Below are 18,472 nucleotides of genomic sequence, written 5' to 3' on the forward strand. Positions count from 1 at the left end.
TAACTCCCCTCACACACATACACACTGGGAACTAGATCAAAAGAACATGCCCAGAAGGCAGCACACTAAAGTACCTCGTGCAATAACTGAATATTTTACAGGCAGAAATTCCTTGTTCTGTTTTTCCATCATTTAGCCATAGTAGCCATAGTATTCAACACAAAATACGAGGCTAATCTTCTTGAATGGCAGTCAGTCTCAAGTAGAGTAATGTGGGCAAATATGAGAATGGGAAACTGGACAATGAGACTTATTTGTGCCTATGGTCCCACAGAAGGTTCTACTAAGGTAGAAGTGGAGGAATTTTTTGAAGCTTTAGAAAAAGCAACTGACACAATGAAGAAGGAAAAGTTGGTCCTTGTTGGGGATCTAAATAGCAGAGTAGGAAATGATTGTGAGACATCAAAAAATATTTTGCGAAAATTTGGAGAAAAGAGCAAAGCTAATAATAATGGCAAATATCTGTTGGATTTCTGCTCAGGACATGGACTGGTTATTACTAACACCATGTTCCAACATAAAAATGTGCACAAATTCACATGGAGAGAAGAGGCTAGGAATAAGAAAAGTCTCATTGACTATGTTATTGTTGATAGTGATGTTTTCTCCCTGGTGCAGGACACCAGAGTGTACAGAGGATTTGAAATTGGAAGTGATCACTATTTAGTCTTGAGCAGGATAAAATTTAATTTCATATTGAAAAGAATAACATGTAAGAAAGTTTTAAAGCGAATAAAAGTTGAGCAGCTCTCAGATGTGAACTGTAGACTAAAATACAGAAAGATTATTGAAAAGAAAATGAAAGAGGTTGAGAACAGGAATCAAACCTTGGAGATTCAGTGGCAAACTCTGAAGAAAACATTGATTGATTCTGCCAGAGAGGCATGTGGTGAGGTTGTGTGCAAGGATAAAAAAATCAGAACTCCCTGGTGGACACAGGAAGTTAAAGAGGCAGTGAAGGAAAAGAAGAAAGCATATCAAAAGTTCCTGTCAAATAAGTCAGCTTTTACTCTTACAGAATACAGAGACAAATGTAAGAAAGCTAAACAGTGTGTAAAACTAGCTAAACAAAAGTCATGGGAGGACTTTGGCAAGAATATAGAAAATAAATATCAAGAAGGTGGGAAAATATTCTGGAGGTTGTTGAAGAAGCTTAGGAATGGAGGAAAGAGTGCTGTAAAAGGAGTTAGAGATGATAAAGGTGACATGAAAACAGGAGAAAAAGAAATCCTTGAAGTATGTAGTAATTACTTTGAAAAACTGCTAAATGAAACAAGCAGTGATGACAGCACAGTGATAAAAAACACTGACCAGGCATGCAGTCAGGAATACATATCCATACTTGAAGTAGAAAAAGCCATCAAAGGCTTGAAATGTGGAAAGGCAGCAGGAGTAGATGATATTCGACCAGAAATGCTGAAGTATGGTGGTATAAAAGTCTTACAGTGGCTGCACTGCATAGTTCAGAAAGCATAGGGAGAGGGACGAATTCCCGATGATTGGAGTAGAGCTCTCATAGTACCCATATATAAAAAGGGAAATAAAACTGAATGTGAGAATTACAGAGGTATTTTCCTTCTGAGTGATCCTGGCAAGGTCTATGAAAGTATACTTGAGAAACGGTTGAGAAAAATTGTGGAAGAAACGCTTGGTGAAGAACAAGCTGGATTCAGGCCAAATAGAGGCTGTCAGGATCAGATCTTCACTTTACGACAACTAGTCGAGAAAGCATGGGAATATAACAAAGATCTGTATTTAAGTTTTGTCGATTTGGAAAAGGCATATGACAAGGTGCCAAGAGAGAAGCTATTCAAAACGCTGCAGTTATATGGTGTCAATGGGGCATTATATCAAGCAATACTTAGCCTTTATTTGAGTTATAAATCAGCAGTTAGAATTGAAGGAAGTACAGGAAGATGGTTTAATGTCAAATCTGGTGTGAGACAAGGATGTACATTATCCCCTCTGTTATTCATTATCTACATGGATCACATTATGAAGGAAAGTGGTATTAAACCTGATATCAAAATTGGAGATGTTAATGTCAGCTCTTTGCTTTATGCGGATGATGTTATACTTCTAAATAAATCCGCTACAAGTCTGCAAGATTCTCTGACTAAATTGAGTAGCTGTTGTAATAGATATGGTATGAAGGTCAGCAATAAAAAGACAAAGACAATGAAAATAGGCAGAATCATTGAAAATGTCAACTGTGTTGTGAATGGAGAACCTGTGGAACAAGTAAAACATTTTAGCTACTTAGGTACGATTGTTACTGAAGATGGTAAATTAAATATAGAAATAGACAACAGAATCAGCAAAGCTGGTATGGTGGGAAGTCAATTGAATAAATTCATATGGAATAAGAGAGAAATTAGTCGGAACACTAAATTAGCTGTATACAAGACAGTGTTCAAACCAGTTTTAACTTATGGATCTGAGAGCTGGGTCAGAAGTAAAACACTTGACCAAAGACTAGAGACCGCAGATATGAGAGTCCTGAGAAAGATTAGAGGCGTGAACAGATGGCATCAATGGCAATATCATATTAAAAACGAGGATATTAGGAAAGAATTGACATTGTCAGCATCCAGGAATGCGTTAGCAGAGCTAATCTCAGATGGTATGGTCACTTAAATAGAATGGGAGAGGAAAAATTAGCAAAACAAGTGTTCTCTGCCAGGTTGGCAGGAAAACGACCCAGAGGAAGACCAAGATATAGGTGGATTGATACGGTACAAAGTACCTTAGACGATAGAAATATAAGATCTGATAATGTTGGAGTCTTGACATGTAACAGACTGATTTGGAGGATAATTGTAGATAGGAAGTTAGTAATGATGTAAATTTTTCATGTAGTACTGTCATATCCTGTACAACTCTTGAGGGTACATGGCAGGAATTTGATGATGATGATGATGTTTTTCCATCTTTCTAATTGATTAGCAGACATTCGAAGCATATTCTGATATTGCATTTGTAGGATGTCAATGTTTTTAAATATTCTTTTCCCCTATTAGCCAACGTCACATAACTTCCTGATTTATAATAATAGTGAAATAATATGTATATTTTCTTATTTATAATTTGCAAATTTATAATAATCAAAACTTAGTTTCTGTGTCGAAAAATATAAACATTATGTGGAACAATTATTATGGAAAAATCACGAATGAAATAAAAACTGTACCCATGTTTCATAAAAGCTTACGGGTGTCTGGTAATGTTGCAACGGGAGGGGGGGGGGTGATGCTCTCAAAGTTGAAATAAAGTTCATTTCTATTGTGAAAATATGTAATTTCACATTATTAAAATTGGCGAAAAATATATAAACTAGCAGAAAATATATACATATCAATTTAAATAATAACTGTTTATTTCATTCTATAAAGACCGATTATACAGGGAACCAAGAAAGTGAAAGTACAAAGAATAGATTACTATATAATATAAAGAAAAAATTTAGCGATATGATTAAAGAATTTCATGTTATTCTCTATAAATCAAAGTTGCTCCAGCGTGTCCTAAAGGAAATCTGTGAAGTATTATTCGATTTCGATGGTTTTGTACAAAAATAAAAATAACATAATCTGGAACATCGGCAGCCGGTTTTCTTTTCCTTTTTTAAAAGAATATTTCAAATAATTATCGTGAATTAATTTCTTCAAGAACAAAGCAAAATGTTTCATCAAGAAAGCGATTAGAAAAAAATTAGCACAAAAAATTAAAAATGAAATTGGTTCTCCAAGGTAAGTCAATATTAAAGTGAAGAAATTATGCAAGACCTTTATTTTGTCCAGAAATTAAAATTGTATTGTACAATAAAAAGAGAAAACAAAAATATAAATAATTTCTCTATTTTTAGTCTATCCTATTTAACTAAAATCCAGTTACCCAGCATAGAACAAGGATCTGCGTTTCTTGTTATAGGCAACTGAGAGGTAGCTATGAACATGAGATAATCCGATTAACATTTCTCTTCAGCGCGAAGGTTTATCACACCTTCTAATGGACAGGACGGTCAAGTTGCACTTCTTATCCTGGTTCTTTACACAGGTGGGCTGAATCATATCCAGATTTAGCTGAACGTCTGTAGACGTCCTGGCCGTTTGGAAGGTTAATATAAACCAAAATCCACACGTGACGTTTTGACCTTCATATCAAGGTCATCTTCTGGAGCATATACACTATATACAGAGAGAAACAAGCTACACTACAGTCTACATGGTTTGCCAAAGTTACTGACCAACCGTTACAAACAATTATTGACCTGACCCCTGGTGGTAAAAAAAACCTTTACTACATCAATGCTAGAGTACTATTATTATTATTATCTATTGGTTACAAAATTACATTGGGCTGGAGAGTAACATGTTTATATATATATATATATATTAAAAACATGATTATACATATAAATTTTAATCAGTTGATGTGGAATAGTTTCCAATACTAGATGAAGATTGCTTCAAGTCCTAAAGGTATGCTAGATACTAAGTATTAAGTAGGCTGAATATGTGTCATCCAGATTCTTTGGAATTTTCATGCCATCATTATTGTGATATTCGGGTGGTTAATCAGAATTTCGCAGGCTTCTTTAAATTTTCTTTCATACCAGGTTTTTGTATGGTGGAGCAGGTACTTTTCCAATCAGTTTGGTGTAAGGTGTTGAGAGTGTAGTCTGAGAGGCCTACTTCACCAAAATTATTATATTTAATGTGACTTTTGTGTTCTTTTTCATTATAGGGATTGTATGTCCAGTTTCACCAATATAAGGTAAGTTATAGGTGCAGTAGATGCAATAAACTCCAGGATGTGGCAGTGGAAGGAGAGGATCCTTAGAGGAGTTGAATATGTTTTTTAATTTTGTAGGTGATTTAAAGGTGGCATTGAGATTATAATGGTCAAGGATTCTGTTGTCAGTTATTTTTTCTAATAACTCTTTAATGTATGGGATGGCTGTGGTTTTACTGTAATCGAAATTCTTTTTTGATGAAGTTTTATGAAGACCTTTATTAATAGTATTTTTGTTATAGCCATTATTTATAAATGTGTTGCTAATAATTTTTAATTCTTGTTTAAGAGCTTGCTGATTAGAGCAAATTGTTGTAACTCTGTTTTTAAGGGTGTTGATGACTCCATATTTTTGTGATGGGTGGTGGCATATATATATATATATATATATGTTAAAGATACCAAGTTATTTTAAATATAAACCTGGTTTTATTTACTCCATTTCCCAAGTAAGCAAACAGACAAGTCAGCCAAGTTTGCACCTGCAAGTGTTGCAAGTCTAGCTGATCCTGTATGTAGTGCAAGACCAAGGCAACTCGTGGTAAAGGTAGAATAAGCTCTGATCACTATTCTTAATATTTACCCTTAATGCAAAGCACATCTCCTGGAGGAGATGTATGATGCTGTGTATTAAAGGCAGGGGGCCACTACCCAGACCAGTTTCGACCTTTATTGAGGTCTCATCAGTGGGAGCCAGGCTAAGAAATACTAAGTTTTAAGTAATACAGAGCTTATAAATATTTTACCAACACAAGTTACCATAAGGTGCTTTGACCTTATTAAATAAAAATCTCATGTTTATATATATATATAAACATGTTGCCCTCCAGCCCAATGTAATTTTGTAACCAATAGATAATAATAATAATAATAGGACTCTAGCATTGATGTAGTAAAGGTTTTTTTTTTTTTCACCAGAGGTCAGGCCAATAATCGTTGTAATGGTTGGTCAGTAACTTTAGCAAACAATGTAGATTGTAGTGTAGCTTTTTTCTCTGTATGTAGTGTATATACTCCAGAAGATGACCTTGATATGAAGGTCGAAATGTCGAGTGTGGATTTGGTTTATATTAAACTGAAGTTTTACTCAAACACGGTAGTTGTCTTCATAATTTTCCAAAATGTATTCTGATCACCGTGTAAGCCTAAAATAAAGGAGAGAGAAGGAAAGGGGTGTGGACTAAATCTGTAATTGTATTGCTTCATCCTGGCAATATGACAAAAGGAAAGCAAGGTCATCGTTTGGAGTATACATGGTATGATTAAGTCACACTTATTTGTCAAGTCAACCATTAACACTTCTGTCCTGAACTCTGAAAAAAAAAACAAAAAACACCTACATCAAAATCAAAGCTAGAGTCCTGTTATATGCTTGGTTACAAATCATTAAGAGATGTATGAAACTAGAGAACAACGAGTTCTCACATAATTACAGATAAAATTACAGAACAAAAACAGTATTGATGGTGATATAAAGGCTGGAAAACTTAAAAGAAGTTGTGATTGTCTTCCACCTTCATACATTCATTGATACGAGTGAATAAACATTCTCCCAAGATGGATTGGGTCATCATGGGAAACGTAGACCCAACCCTCCTGCAATAGGAGAGGCCTTCACCCTGTAGTGGATTGAATGACATTGATTATCATTATTATTAGACACATCCAGGGAGTCCAAAGACTCATCGAGAGAGAGAGACAGTGTGCCATCAACATCGAACGATTGAACCCTTTCAACTACTAACCACACTCAAACTTGCTTAACTTTTTTCGTGAGCCATTAGTAGCAGAGGCTCTACCAATCGACCAACCTTTTTGTGCAATCCAAATTCTTGGGATTTTTATGCCCTCATTATTGTTTAGATTGTGATGGTTGATCAAAATTTCATATGATTCCTTAAATTTGTGTTCATAACAGATTTTAGTATGCTGTAAGGAACAGGCACTTCTCCAATCAGTTTAGTGTAGGGTGTTAAGAGTGTGATTCAAGAGGCTTGCTTTATCAAAACTATTATATTTTAATGTGTCATTTGTGTTCTTTCTTTTTTTTACGTTTGAATTTGTGCATCTGGTTTCATCAATATAAGGTAAGTTGTAGGTGCAATGGATTCAGTATATCTCATGGTGGGCCAAGGGGGAGGAAGGGATCCTTTGAGGAGTTGAATATGTTTTAAATTTTCTAGGCAGTTTAAATGTAGCATTAAGTGTAATGGCATGGAATTCTGTTTGTTTTATCAGATAACCCTTTAACTATGGGATGGCTATGGTTTTACTGCATTCTCTATTCTTTGCATTTTTGGTTAAGTTTTATGAAGACATTTATTGATGGTATTTTTGCTATAGCCATTGTTTATAAATGTGGTATTAATAATTTGAAATTCTTGCTTAAGAGCTTTATAGATCTGTTTTTGAGGGCTTTAATGACTCCATGTTTTTGTGAAGAGTGGTGATAATATTTGTCATGTGTAACTAATGTATCCAGGAAAGGAGGTTAGTTTTGATTTTCAATTTCAGTGGAACTTGTATGTGCTTATGTTGTTTGTTTAGTTGGCTGATGAAGTTGGTTAGAGTTTGGTCACCATGTGGCCAGATAATGAAATAATCATTAATTTATATAAGCCAAACCCTAGGTTTTAAAGTGAAGGAATCTAGAGCACGTTGCTCAAAAATCTTCCATATTAGCAATTGGGGGGGGGGAATACAGGAAGAAGGTGTAAAGTAAAATCAGGGGAAAGATAAGGATGGGCATTATCTCCACTTTTTATTCATATTCTATATGGATTACATTATAAAAAAATTGGCATCAGGCCTGATATTTGAGGCAAGACTGGGTTTGTATAAGAGGGACAGCCTACCTGAATGCGTTTGGTGTCAGGAGTCTAGAAAAACTAATAACTGGTATGAGATATAACACAGAGAGTCAGAGAAACTGACTCACTTGGGAAGTGACTAAGTTTATGAATGTTCCATTCAGAAAAAGGTTACATGCTAAACTACAAAGCAGGAAATTATGACCAACTGAGGAGTATACCGAATTCATTGGAATGGGATCGGTTGATGGCTGGAAAGAATATCGAGAGTGTGTGGGAAGCATTTAAACAATACTTAAACGATGCGATATCAGAATGTTTCCCAAGAGTTCTAAGAATAAATAGAGTAGGAGTCAAATGAATGTGTAATCTTATTAACCTCCCAACCGGCTGGTGTGGATGAAATAGTCAGCTCTCCCTAGCTTTTTTCATGGATTAAAACTTCGTCGGCATTCTGCCTTTTATCATGCCATTACCTTACTCCACCATTAACCTCGCTACGGCTATTCTATTGCCATTAATGGATTAACTGTTGCTGAGTGACCTTTGTGTCCCCCCCCCGTCTTTACATCTATTGTGTTGCTTAGAATTTCATTTACTGTCTTAAGTTATTTTACCTTTTTTGCCTCTAAAATGATTTATTGTGTCTCTTACCAAAAATTGAAACGCATTTCACATATGTGAAAAAAATCAATCATGAAATGACCACCGATCAGCCTTTGCAATGAATCTATTTAGTGATAGTAAATTTGGTGTATTTTATTCTACAAATCAGTGCACCAGAAGAGTTGCACTGATTATTCTTTCACTTTACTTATAATATAGAAACAATTTTTTTCAAATTTCAGAATTTTCAAATGTTTGCTTTGAAAATATTATGTCAAATATTTATATTTTTAAATAATATTTATTGAAATAAATGTCCTTTTGCTTTCGTTTCTAGCCAAATAGCATTATATGGATCATCACATTTCAGTTTTAGAAACGATTTTTTGTTATTCATAAAGACAAAATTCAAAAAAAAAAAAATGTTAAAATGCTAAATTGCATTACTCGGTTTCTGATTGTGAGTCTTTTTGGTATCAAAAATTTATATCCAGTGATATTTTAGCAGTGATTCTTCGACTTCGTCTTTTATTTATTTATTTATTTGTATTATGCATATTACGATAATATCCAGTGCTTATCCTCATGGATATGTTGAAAATATAATATGAAAAATATTATATACGGAATGATTCAAAATTTTTGCTCATTTTGAAGATTTTCTAATGCTTTCCCTCCTCCTCCTTATCTTTTCATGGAATTCAATTGCATAACTACTCTAAATTTCTTATTACTTCATTTTACCATTTTGACAAAAGATATACAATCAGATTGTACCATGAAGCTTCTATCTGTACTATTTATTTGCAATCTAAAACTAGCTGTTCTACTGTCTGCTGAAATTATGTGATATTTTAGAAATAATATGCTATATTTTCACCATGTAGCATACCACACAAAAGAAAGTTCAGGAGTATTATTTTTGTTTGTTTTTCTTTAAAAAAATTTAAATATTACTTCTTCTTCTGCTGGAAGCTATTTCTGAAATAATCTACGTCTTATAAATACGTGGTAATATCCTCTTAACTGGAGGAAAAGCTGAAGGCTTATTACTCTCAGTGCTATTGAGAAAGAAAGGGGAGAACACTAAAGTCGCATTAAAGTGCCTCAGGCTGTAGTCAGAATACATCAAGAATGTCTTGTTTCCTTTTTGATTGTTGATTACCGATATCCTAACAGAAATACTGACATTCCGTTTACATGCTTATACATTAATTATGCCAAAATAATTTCTTAGGTTATCATGATCAGTTTCACTTTTATTATCGAAAAATTAGAAATTATTTCATACAATTATCTTGAAAAAGAGGATTTGAATTATTTTCTAAGAAAAGGTGCATATTCATTTCATAATCTTCTTTTTTTTTGGGGGGGGGGGTAGACCGAATCAATCTGCGGATATTTCAGAGAATTTATTTCATAAATCATTCGCAAGACAACTGTTACAAACGTAAATCACTTGGGGAACATGCCCATTCATTTTAGCTCAAAATAGTAGCAAAGGTTCAGTTACTTTAGATATCTAATCTAGAAGAAAATGCTATGTCTGCTGATGTTAGAATCGTAGGTGAATAATTTTTCTGACATGATTTCTCTAGTCGTTATAATGTAACCAATTTTCAGATTTTTTTTCCTCCTGCAGACTCCATGTTATATGCAGTGATTTCTTCTTTGTACTACAAGAAAAAAAAATCAGATTACAGAAAAAAAATATGTAGTATTTTCTTTTCCACTGGCTGAATTTACAATGTTCTTTCTTTGCGTTTTGAAGAGAAAGTGCAAATGATTTTTTTTTTTACTATTTTTGCCATTATAACATCTGATATAATTATAAGAGTGACATTTTACCATTTTTCTCCCACACGAGAAACAGAAATAAGGTAGTAATAATATTGTTGATTCTGTCAAACTTCATTGTAGCTGAAATTTTTATTAGAAAACTTTGTAATATATATGAAACAAGAAATTTGGAGCCCATATCACATCAGTGTTGAGTGTTGGCAAGGTGAAAATGTTCACGTTATTATTTATATATTTCATTTATTAACTAGGGAGGGCTATGCCCACCCCCCCATGTTCCGGACTGGTAGGTCAGTTCTCTCCTTGAATTCTGATGACTCTAACTTTGAAGACTCGAAAGGGGTTCCTCCCCCCCTGGCACCTACGCCCCCCCCGAAGTTCTAGACTGGTGGGCCGGTTCTCCTTCAATTCTGATAACTCGAATTTTGAAGACTCGAACTCCTGCCTAGGGTAGCCCTTGAGTGTCGAGTCTTCAAAAAGGGGGGGGACTCCTTCCTCTAGCGCTTATGGCACCCCCCCCCCCCAAGTTCCGGACTGGTAGGCCAGTTCTCCTTCAATTCTGATAACTTGAAAAGGGGGGGGGGGGGGTTCAGACTCTTGGCGCCTAGGTTCTAACTCCTGGCACCTAGGGTTGCCTGAATTCTGATGACTCGAATTTTGAAGACTCAACACTCAGGGTAGCCCCTGAGTTTCAAAAAACGTGACATAAAAAGGCTTATCATTTTATATATATATAAGGTAGATTTTATTTTATTATTTTTTATTGCTTTGGTGAAATACTTGACCTGGAATACTCTTTCCAGTTCCAGAGGAACTGGAAAGGGTATTCCAGTTCCTCTTATATTTTATTCCTTCAAAAATATCATTCAATGTTATAAAAAGAACTTAAAAATTAGCCTTCAAGATGAAAAGGAAACAGTACATTCAGGTATCCCTCTGTCAATATTTGTAGTCCTGAAAAGGACTGTTTTGATGACCATGAAAAGAAACATTTTGTATTTCATACTGTTCAGAAATTAAAATTCTTGAACAGTGTGGAACACCCTAAAGCAAGGGTAAACACACAAAGCAGTTTTACACTCGGGGCACCAGATTTTTGTTTCCTTTTTGATATATTTTTTTTTATTACATACATAACATTTGCGTGCAGGTTTATTTTATTTTATTGGTGGTAGATTTTCGGGATAATGGTTGGAGTTAGCAGCGTTCAACCTCAGATGTCTGGCAGGATTGCCTGTTTTTCTGCTTGTTGAAGAAGGCGCATGTGCATGCAGCAATGCTTACGCAATTTCTATTCTGTATTCTAGATATGTTATGGTAGACAAACATTTTTTCTTGTGCAGGAGGTAACTGTTCCAAATAACAAAATCCAATATATGTCCAAACATTTTTTTGTAATATATTTTATAATGTTTCCTCATTACAGAGTAGAATAATAGCTGCTGATCACACCTGTCGACTCCACCCATAGTGTCATTGTATGCACACACAGCAATGGGTTTTTCTTTCTTCAAACCATTCTTCTCCATGGATTCCGTTGATGGATTATGCAGGGAAGACAGCAGAAAAACATCTTTTTTGTCTTTCCAACGTAGTGCAAATACTTTCCCTTGCTGATAAGCACGGATTTCCCCCTTTGATAGCTTTCCTGAAGCCAGATCTGGAGGCATGTCTTGCCTTTTTGCATTTACAGTACCATAATTATCTGTACGATGCTGTAAAAGCAAATCAGCGAGTTCAGGACGCATATAGTAATTATCCATTTTAATGCTGTAACCTTTCCCCAGTAAAGGGTCTAGTAACTGCATAAAAAATTTTACTCCATACTTTGCCTTTCTTTTTGGGAATATACTTCTTACATTTCAGTCTACCTTTGAATGGCATAAAGCTTTCATCGATACTCAAGTCTCTCTCAGGAATGTCGAATGATCTATATTTCTGACGGAATTTCATCAGAAAATCATGAATTTTGTTGAGGACTGGGCAAGGATGTGTTGCCTGATCGTATTCCTCGTTATTCTGAAAATGCAAATACTTCATGATGAGACTGAATTGTTTTTCAGTCATAACATCACGAAACATTGGCGTGTTCAGAATCCAGTCTGTAGACCAATACATTTCGAGAGCAGGCTTTTTCACGATACCTTGCACAATCAAGAGTGCTATAAATGTAAGGAGCATGTTGATATCTATTGGGCTCCAAAGTTTACTGCGAGAATGCGGACTGTACTCAACTTGCTGATGTTGTTGGCAAGCATAAAGGTTAGTCTGTTCCACTATGAAGGATAGAATATCATCGTCTAAAAATAGACAGAAAGAGCTTAAAATGTTGCTGGAGTCAGTCTTTCCTGGCTTACCTATGAAGGGAAACCGTGGACAAGCGTGGACAAGTACTTTCAGTGGCGATCACCCATTTTCTACACGAAGACATATGTAAAGTACAGGCTGAATCGCTATCTTCAGAGCTAGAAAGATTTCTCTCCTCATCGGTAGAACAAGAGCTGTTCGAAAGGCGAAGGCTCCAACTTTTCTGCATTCCACGAAGTTTTCTTTTCTTCCTGAGTGTCACTGCTACTGCTGTTACTGCTTGCCATCTTGTAAATGAATTGTGTCTTGGGTATACTTACTAATTATTCCTTTCTGCCCAGTTCTAAGCTAACAGAGATTACTAACCCCCACTGAGAAACAGAACAATAGAACATGCAGCACACTAAAGAGCCTCAAGCAATATCTGAATATTTTACAGGCAGAAATTTCTTTTTTGGTTTTCCACTTTCTTTTGAAGGATGACAGTGATTTTAAATATTAATTTCGCCTATTACCGAATATCACATAATTTCCTGATTTATAATAATCAGGAAATAATATGTATATTTTCTGATTTTTAATTTGCTAATTTATAATAATCACCACATAGTTTCAGCATCGAAAAATTAAAGTTATGTGGAACAATTACTAAGAAAAATAATGAATCAAATAAAAACTGTACCTATGTTTCATAACAGTTTTTGGGAGTGTGATAGTGATGCAACGGGTGGGGGGGTAAACTATCAGAGGCGAAATAAAGTTCAATTCTATTGTGAAAGGAAATGAAATTTCATATACATATTTTGAATGATAAAAATAAGGTAATGTATCGCTTACTTTAAAAATTGGAGAATAAAATATTTGAATTATGCAGAAAATATCTACATATAAATTTAAATCATAACTGTTAATTTCATTTTGTAATGACCAATTATACAGGGAAACCAAGAAGGTGAAAGTACAAAGAACAGTAGATTACGATATAATATAAAGAAAAAATTTAGTGATATGATTAAAGAATTTCATGTTATTCTCTATAAAGCAAAGTTGCTTTAGCATGTCTTAAAGGAAATCTGTGAAGTATTATTCGATTTCAATAGTTTTGCACAAAAATAAAAATAATATAATCTGAAACGTCGGCAGCCCATTTTCTTTATAGCATTCTTGTGGGTCGTCTTTAGCTTACAGAGCCAGTTTCTTTTCATACTCAGACTTTGCTTTCCGTACAACAGTTGCAACTATTCTAACCTGCTGCTTATAACGTTCATAACGGATGTCATCCTTATGTAAATAGTATTCCTTCCACATCGTCCTTTTCTAATGAATCCCTTGCTTAACCTCCCAAACGGCCAGGACGTCCAGCTAAATCTGGATATGATTCAGCCCACCTATTTAAAGAACTGGGATAAGAAGTGCAATTTGACCGTCATGTCCATTAGAAGGTGTGATAAACCCTCACGCTGAAGAGAACGGTTAATCGGATTATCTCATGTTCCTAGCTACCTCTCAGTTACCTATAACATGAAATGCAGATCCTTGTTCTATGCTGGTTAACTGGATTTTAGTTCTATAGGATAGACTAAAAATAGAGGAATTATTTATATTTTTGTTTTCTCTTTTTATTGTACAGTACAATTTTAATTTCTGGACAAAATAAAGGTCTTGCATAATTTCTTCACTTAAATATTGCCTTACCTTGGAGAACCAATTTCATTTTTAATTTTTTGCACTAATTTTTTTCTAATCGCTTTCTAGACAAAACATTTTTCTTTGTTCTCGAAGAAATTAATTCACGATAATTATTTGAAATATTCTTTTAAAAAAAGAAAAGAAAACCAGCTGCCGACGTTCCAGATTATATTATTTTTATTTTTGTACAAAACCATTGAAATCGAATAATACTTCACAAATTTCCTTTAGGACACGCTGGAGCAACTTTGCTTTATAGAGAATAACATGAAATTCTTTAATCATATCACTAAAATTTTTCTTTATATTATATAGTAATCTACTGTTCTTTGTACTTTCACTTTCTTGGTTTCCCTGTATAATCAGTCTTTATAGAATGAAATAAACAGTTATTATTTAAATTGATATGTATATATTTTCTGCTAGTTTATAGCCAATTTTAATATAAGTGATACTTTTGCGTATATTCTCTAATACAAAATATGTATATGTGCATGCATCAAATGTGAAATTTCATATTTTCACAATTGAAATGAACTTTATTTCAACTTTGATAGCATCACTACCCCCTTCCCATTGCAACATTACCAGACACCCGAAAGCTTTTATGAAACATGGGTACAGTTTTTATTTCATTCGTGATTTTTCCATAATAATTGTTCCACATAACGTTTATTTTTTTCGACACAGAAACTAAGTTTTGATTATTATAAATTTGCAAATTATAAATAAGAAAATATACATATTATTTCCCTATTATTATAAATCAGGAAGTTATGTGACGTCTAATTGGGGAAATTAATATTTAAAAACACTGTCATCCTACAAATGCAATATCAGAATATGCTTCGAATGTCTGCTAATCAATCAGAAAGATGGAAAAACAGAACAAGGAATTTCTGCCTGTAAAATATTCAGTTATTGCACAAGGTACTTTAGTGTGCTGCCTTCTGGGCATGTTCTTTTGATCTAGTTCCCAGTGTGTGTGTGTTGGGGGGGGGGAGTTAGTAATTTCCATTAGTCTACAACTTGTTGCTGGGCAGAAAGGAATATTAGAAAGTATACCCAATATATTTTCTAATAATTCATTTGTGAGATGGCAGGCAAGAGCAGCAATAGCAGTAATTTTTTTCAAGATAATTATCAATTAATTTAGAATTTTTCAATAATAAAAGTGAAACTGATCACTATAAATAAAGAAATCAGTTTTGGCATAAATACTTCATCAGCATATAAAAGAAATGTTAGTTTTACTGTGTTATAATATCTGAACAACAGAAAACGAAGCAAGACATTCTTGCTTGAGGCAATTTAGTACGACTTCTCGGAAACTTGTGTTTCTCAAAAGAGTAATCTATGACTTTTAGCTTTTCCTCTAGGTAAGAGGATTATTGTCCAGCATTTCTAAGACGTATTTCAGAAATAGCAATCAGCAGAAATTGAAGTAGTAGTAATATTTAGATTTTTTTAAAAAAAAAAAAAGAAACAGAAATAACACAATTGAAATTTCTTTGTGTGGTATACAGTTTTACATGTTGAAAATACAGCATAGTATTTCTAAATCTTAGAATAATTTCAGCAGACTGCTAATTTTAGATTCAAAGAAAAAGTACAGAATCAGAAGCTTCGATATACAACAATATTATTGCTTTATTTCTTTTGTCAAAACGGTAAACTGAAATAAGAGATTTTGAATACCGTCTGAATGCTTTCAAAGCTGTAGAAATTTAAAGTAGTTATGCAACTCAGTTCCAGGACAGGAGAGGGGGGGGGGTTGCAGTAAAAAATTCTAAAAATGAGCATACATTTTTAATCATTCCATACAGGATATCCTTCCTATTATATTTTCAGCATATCTACAGTGGTTAATCACTGGATATTATAGTAATGTGCATCCTCCAAAAAAAAAAAAGAAGGAAAAAAAAAACCCTCTGTTGCAATTTTCAGCAAAAGAAGAGTCTCTGATAAAATACCATTAGGCATAAATTTTTGATACTAAAAAAGACACTATCGGAAACCGAGTAATGCAGTTTATAATCATTTGTTGTTCATAAAAAACAAACAAACAATCATTCCTGAAATTGAAATGTGACAATCCATATAAAGTTATTTTGCAAAGAAAGAAAGCAAAATGTCATATTTATTTCACTAAATGTTATTTAAAAATATAAATATTTGACAAAATATTTTAAACGTAAACAGACGTTTGAAAATTCGCAAAAAATAATATATATTGTCAGTAAAGTGGAGCAAATTAACTATTACTGAAGTATATTAATTGCAAAAGCTGATCTATGGTCATTTCAGGATTGATTATTTATTTTGGCAGATGTGAAACTTCTATTTTGAAAAGAGACACAATAAATAAATTGTTTAGCAAAAAAAAAAAAAAACCGATCGAATATCCAAGTACAGTGAAGAAAATTTGAAGTAATAGAGTACATGTAAAGACAAGTGACACAAAAGTCACTTGACCACAGTTAATCTGCTAATGGCTCTCAAATTGCCATTAAGGATTAACAGCGGAGGAGGGTAAATACTTGATAAAAGATAGAATGCCGATGAAGTTTTGATCCACGAAAAAGTCTGGGGGTAGTCTTGCTATTTCATCCACCTTGGCTGGTAGGAGGGTTAAATGTAAATGCAATTTTCACAGTGTGCAAAATAGATAACTAAACGTAATAAAATTTGAAGCATTTAAAAAGTATTTATTTATTACTATATAATAATTTATTATTATTTATTATACATAGTAATTGAAATTAAGTTATTCTGATTAGGTTTTGCAACTGCCAGTACTACCAGAATCTGTACAGAAGACCCATTCTGAATTACAGATATCACATAATATTTCCGATCTCTCTTGTGAAGACAGGAAAGCTAAGAATTTAAATACAGCTGAAAATGATAAATTATTTAATTATAACAGTGCAGAATTTACTACAGAATATGCACAGGATGATGGAAAGTGCTTTGAAGAGTTGGATGGCAGTGATACAGCTCATAGCAAAGTATCAGAAGATGTGAATGATAAAGAAGTTCATTTCTCAGAAACATATCAGAAACAAGAAAATATTTCTGTTGATTCCATGAAAAAAAACAAAATACTTTGTCATTACCCTCCTTTGAAGAAGGTTCAGATGGTTGTCACAAACCTCCGTCCTCATATCAAAACTTATTACGAGAGTATCCAGAAGAAAACAGAGTATGTGATTAAAATTGCATTTGATGATTTTTATAGGGTAAGTGTTTTCATTTTTGTATTTGTGTAATGTTATTGTGTATCAATAAGTTTTGGACAAGTTAATCTGATATTTAAAATGCTCTTAAAGTATTTAAAGAGTATTTAATAATATGGGTATATGCCATTTTGCTACTTGTAAAGGTGTTTACAAGTAGCAACAAAAGGATGCTGCCTCTTTTTTTTTTTTTTTTTTTTGAGTTCCTGAATAAATACTTCAAGAACTTGCATTGGTAGACCATTTGATCTGCTGATATGACCAAGCCATATAAGTTGTTCCCTTTGAATATTAGTTATGATGTTAAATCTTGGACTGGCGAAAAGATCTGATTCTCTGTCTTACTTCACAATTTGTGATGTGATCAGTGTATGATATCTTTGGGAGTTGTCTGTAGTACTTCATTTCAAATGCAAGCAAACTCCTTTCCTATTGTTTTAGGTGTGTCCGAGTTTCACTTCCATATAGAAGTACTGAATTCTATGTCAGTAGGACACAATGATGTGTCAATAAGGCATAATCTGTTGGTAATTTAAGCTTATAATTTTTGTTCTATCTTTATTAAAGATATTTATGCCTAGGTGTTTAAACTGATAAATTTCTTCTGTGGGTGTATCCTCAAGTAGGATTTTTTCAGTTTCTACTACAGCACTTCCTTCTTGGTCAGAAGCACAGATATTTGTCATTGTTTTTGATATTTGGGTACCTATGGTTAAGCCATATATTTTTGAGTATAAGCTAATTTTGTGGCGATTTCCCGAAGATCTGATTTGTTTTCCCTCTAGATTCTAGAAGATCAATATATTCAGCAAATTTTAGATGGTTTATTCTTCTTCCTCCTACTGTCGCTCCAATATCACAGTTCTCCAGGACTTAATTTACAACATGTTTGAGGAAGCAGTTAAATAACATTGATGATAGTTTGCATCCCTGTAAACTGTGTTATGCTTGTGTAAATGGTTAATAAACAAGAATGTAATTTCTTGTGAAGTATACACCTTATAACCTAGTGAAAAAAAATTCTCCTAAGTATCACATTTCATCAAATGCCTTTGAGATATTCTGAGCAAGTATTTGAATTTCTCCATATTTTTCTCTGGCATTTATCTGTTTTATATGTGTTTCCACTTTCTTTTCATTATAAGAGAAATGGTTGGTTAATACCACAGATTTGTATCAAGGATGTTATGATGAATTAGAGATTTAGTGAGAGACAAGGAAAATTCA

General features: G+C 33.6%; 1 protein-coding gene across 3 annotated transcripts in view; it reads left to right on the forward strand.

Moving 5' to 3' along the window:
* The window catches only part of Epg5 (ectopic P-granules autophagy protein 5), a 923,436-nt gene that overhangs the window by 39,223 nt on the left and 865,741 nt on the right, over positions 1-18,472 (forward strand). For all 3 annotated transcript variants that reach the window (XM_090395201.1, XM_090395199.1, XM_090395200.1), the window contains exon 3: positions 16,787-17,248. In XM_090395201.1, coding sequence (XP_090251327.1) covers positions 16,787-17,248 — 462 coding nt within the window. The remainder of the gene's footprint in view (positions 1-16,786; positions 17,249-18,472) is intronic.

This window comes from Typopeltis vanoorti, chromosome 7 (assembly GCF_054136105.1).
Source record: "Typopeltis vanoorti isolate ZY-2024b chromosome 7, IOZ_Tvanoo_1.0, whole genome shotgun sequence".
Classification (NCBI taxonomy): Eukaryota; Metazoa; Arthropoda; class Arachnida; order Uropygi; family Thelyphonidae; genus Typopeltis; species Typopeltis vanoorti.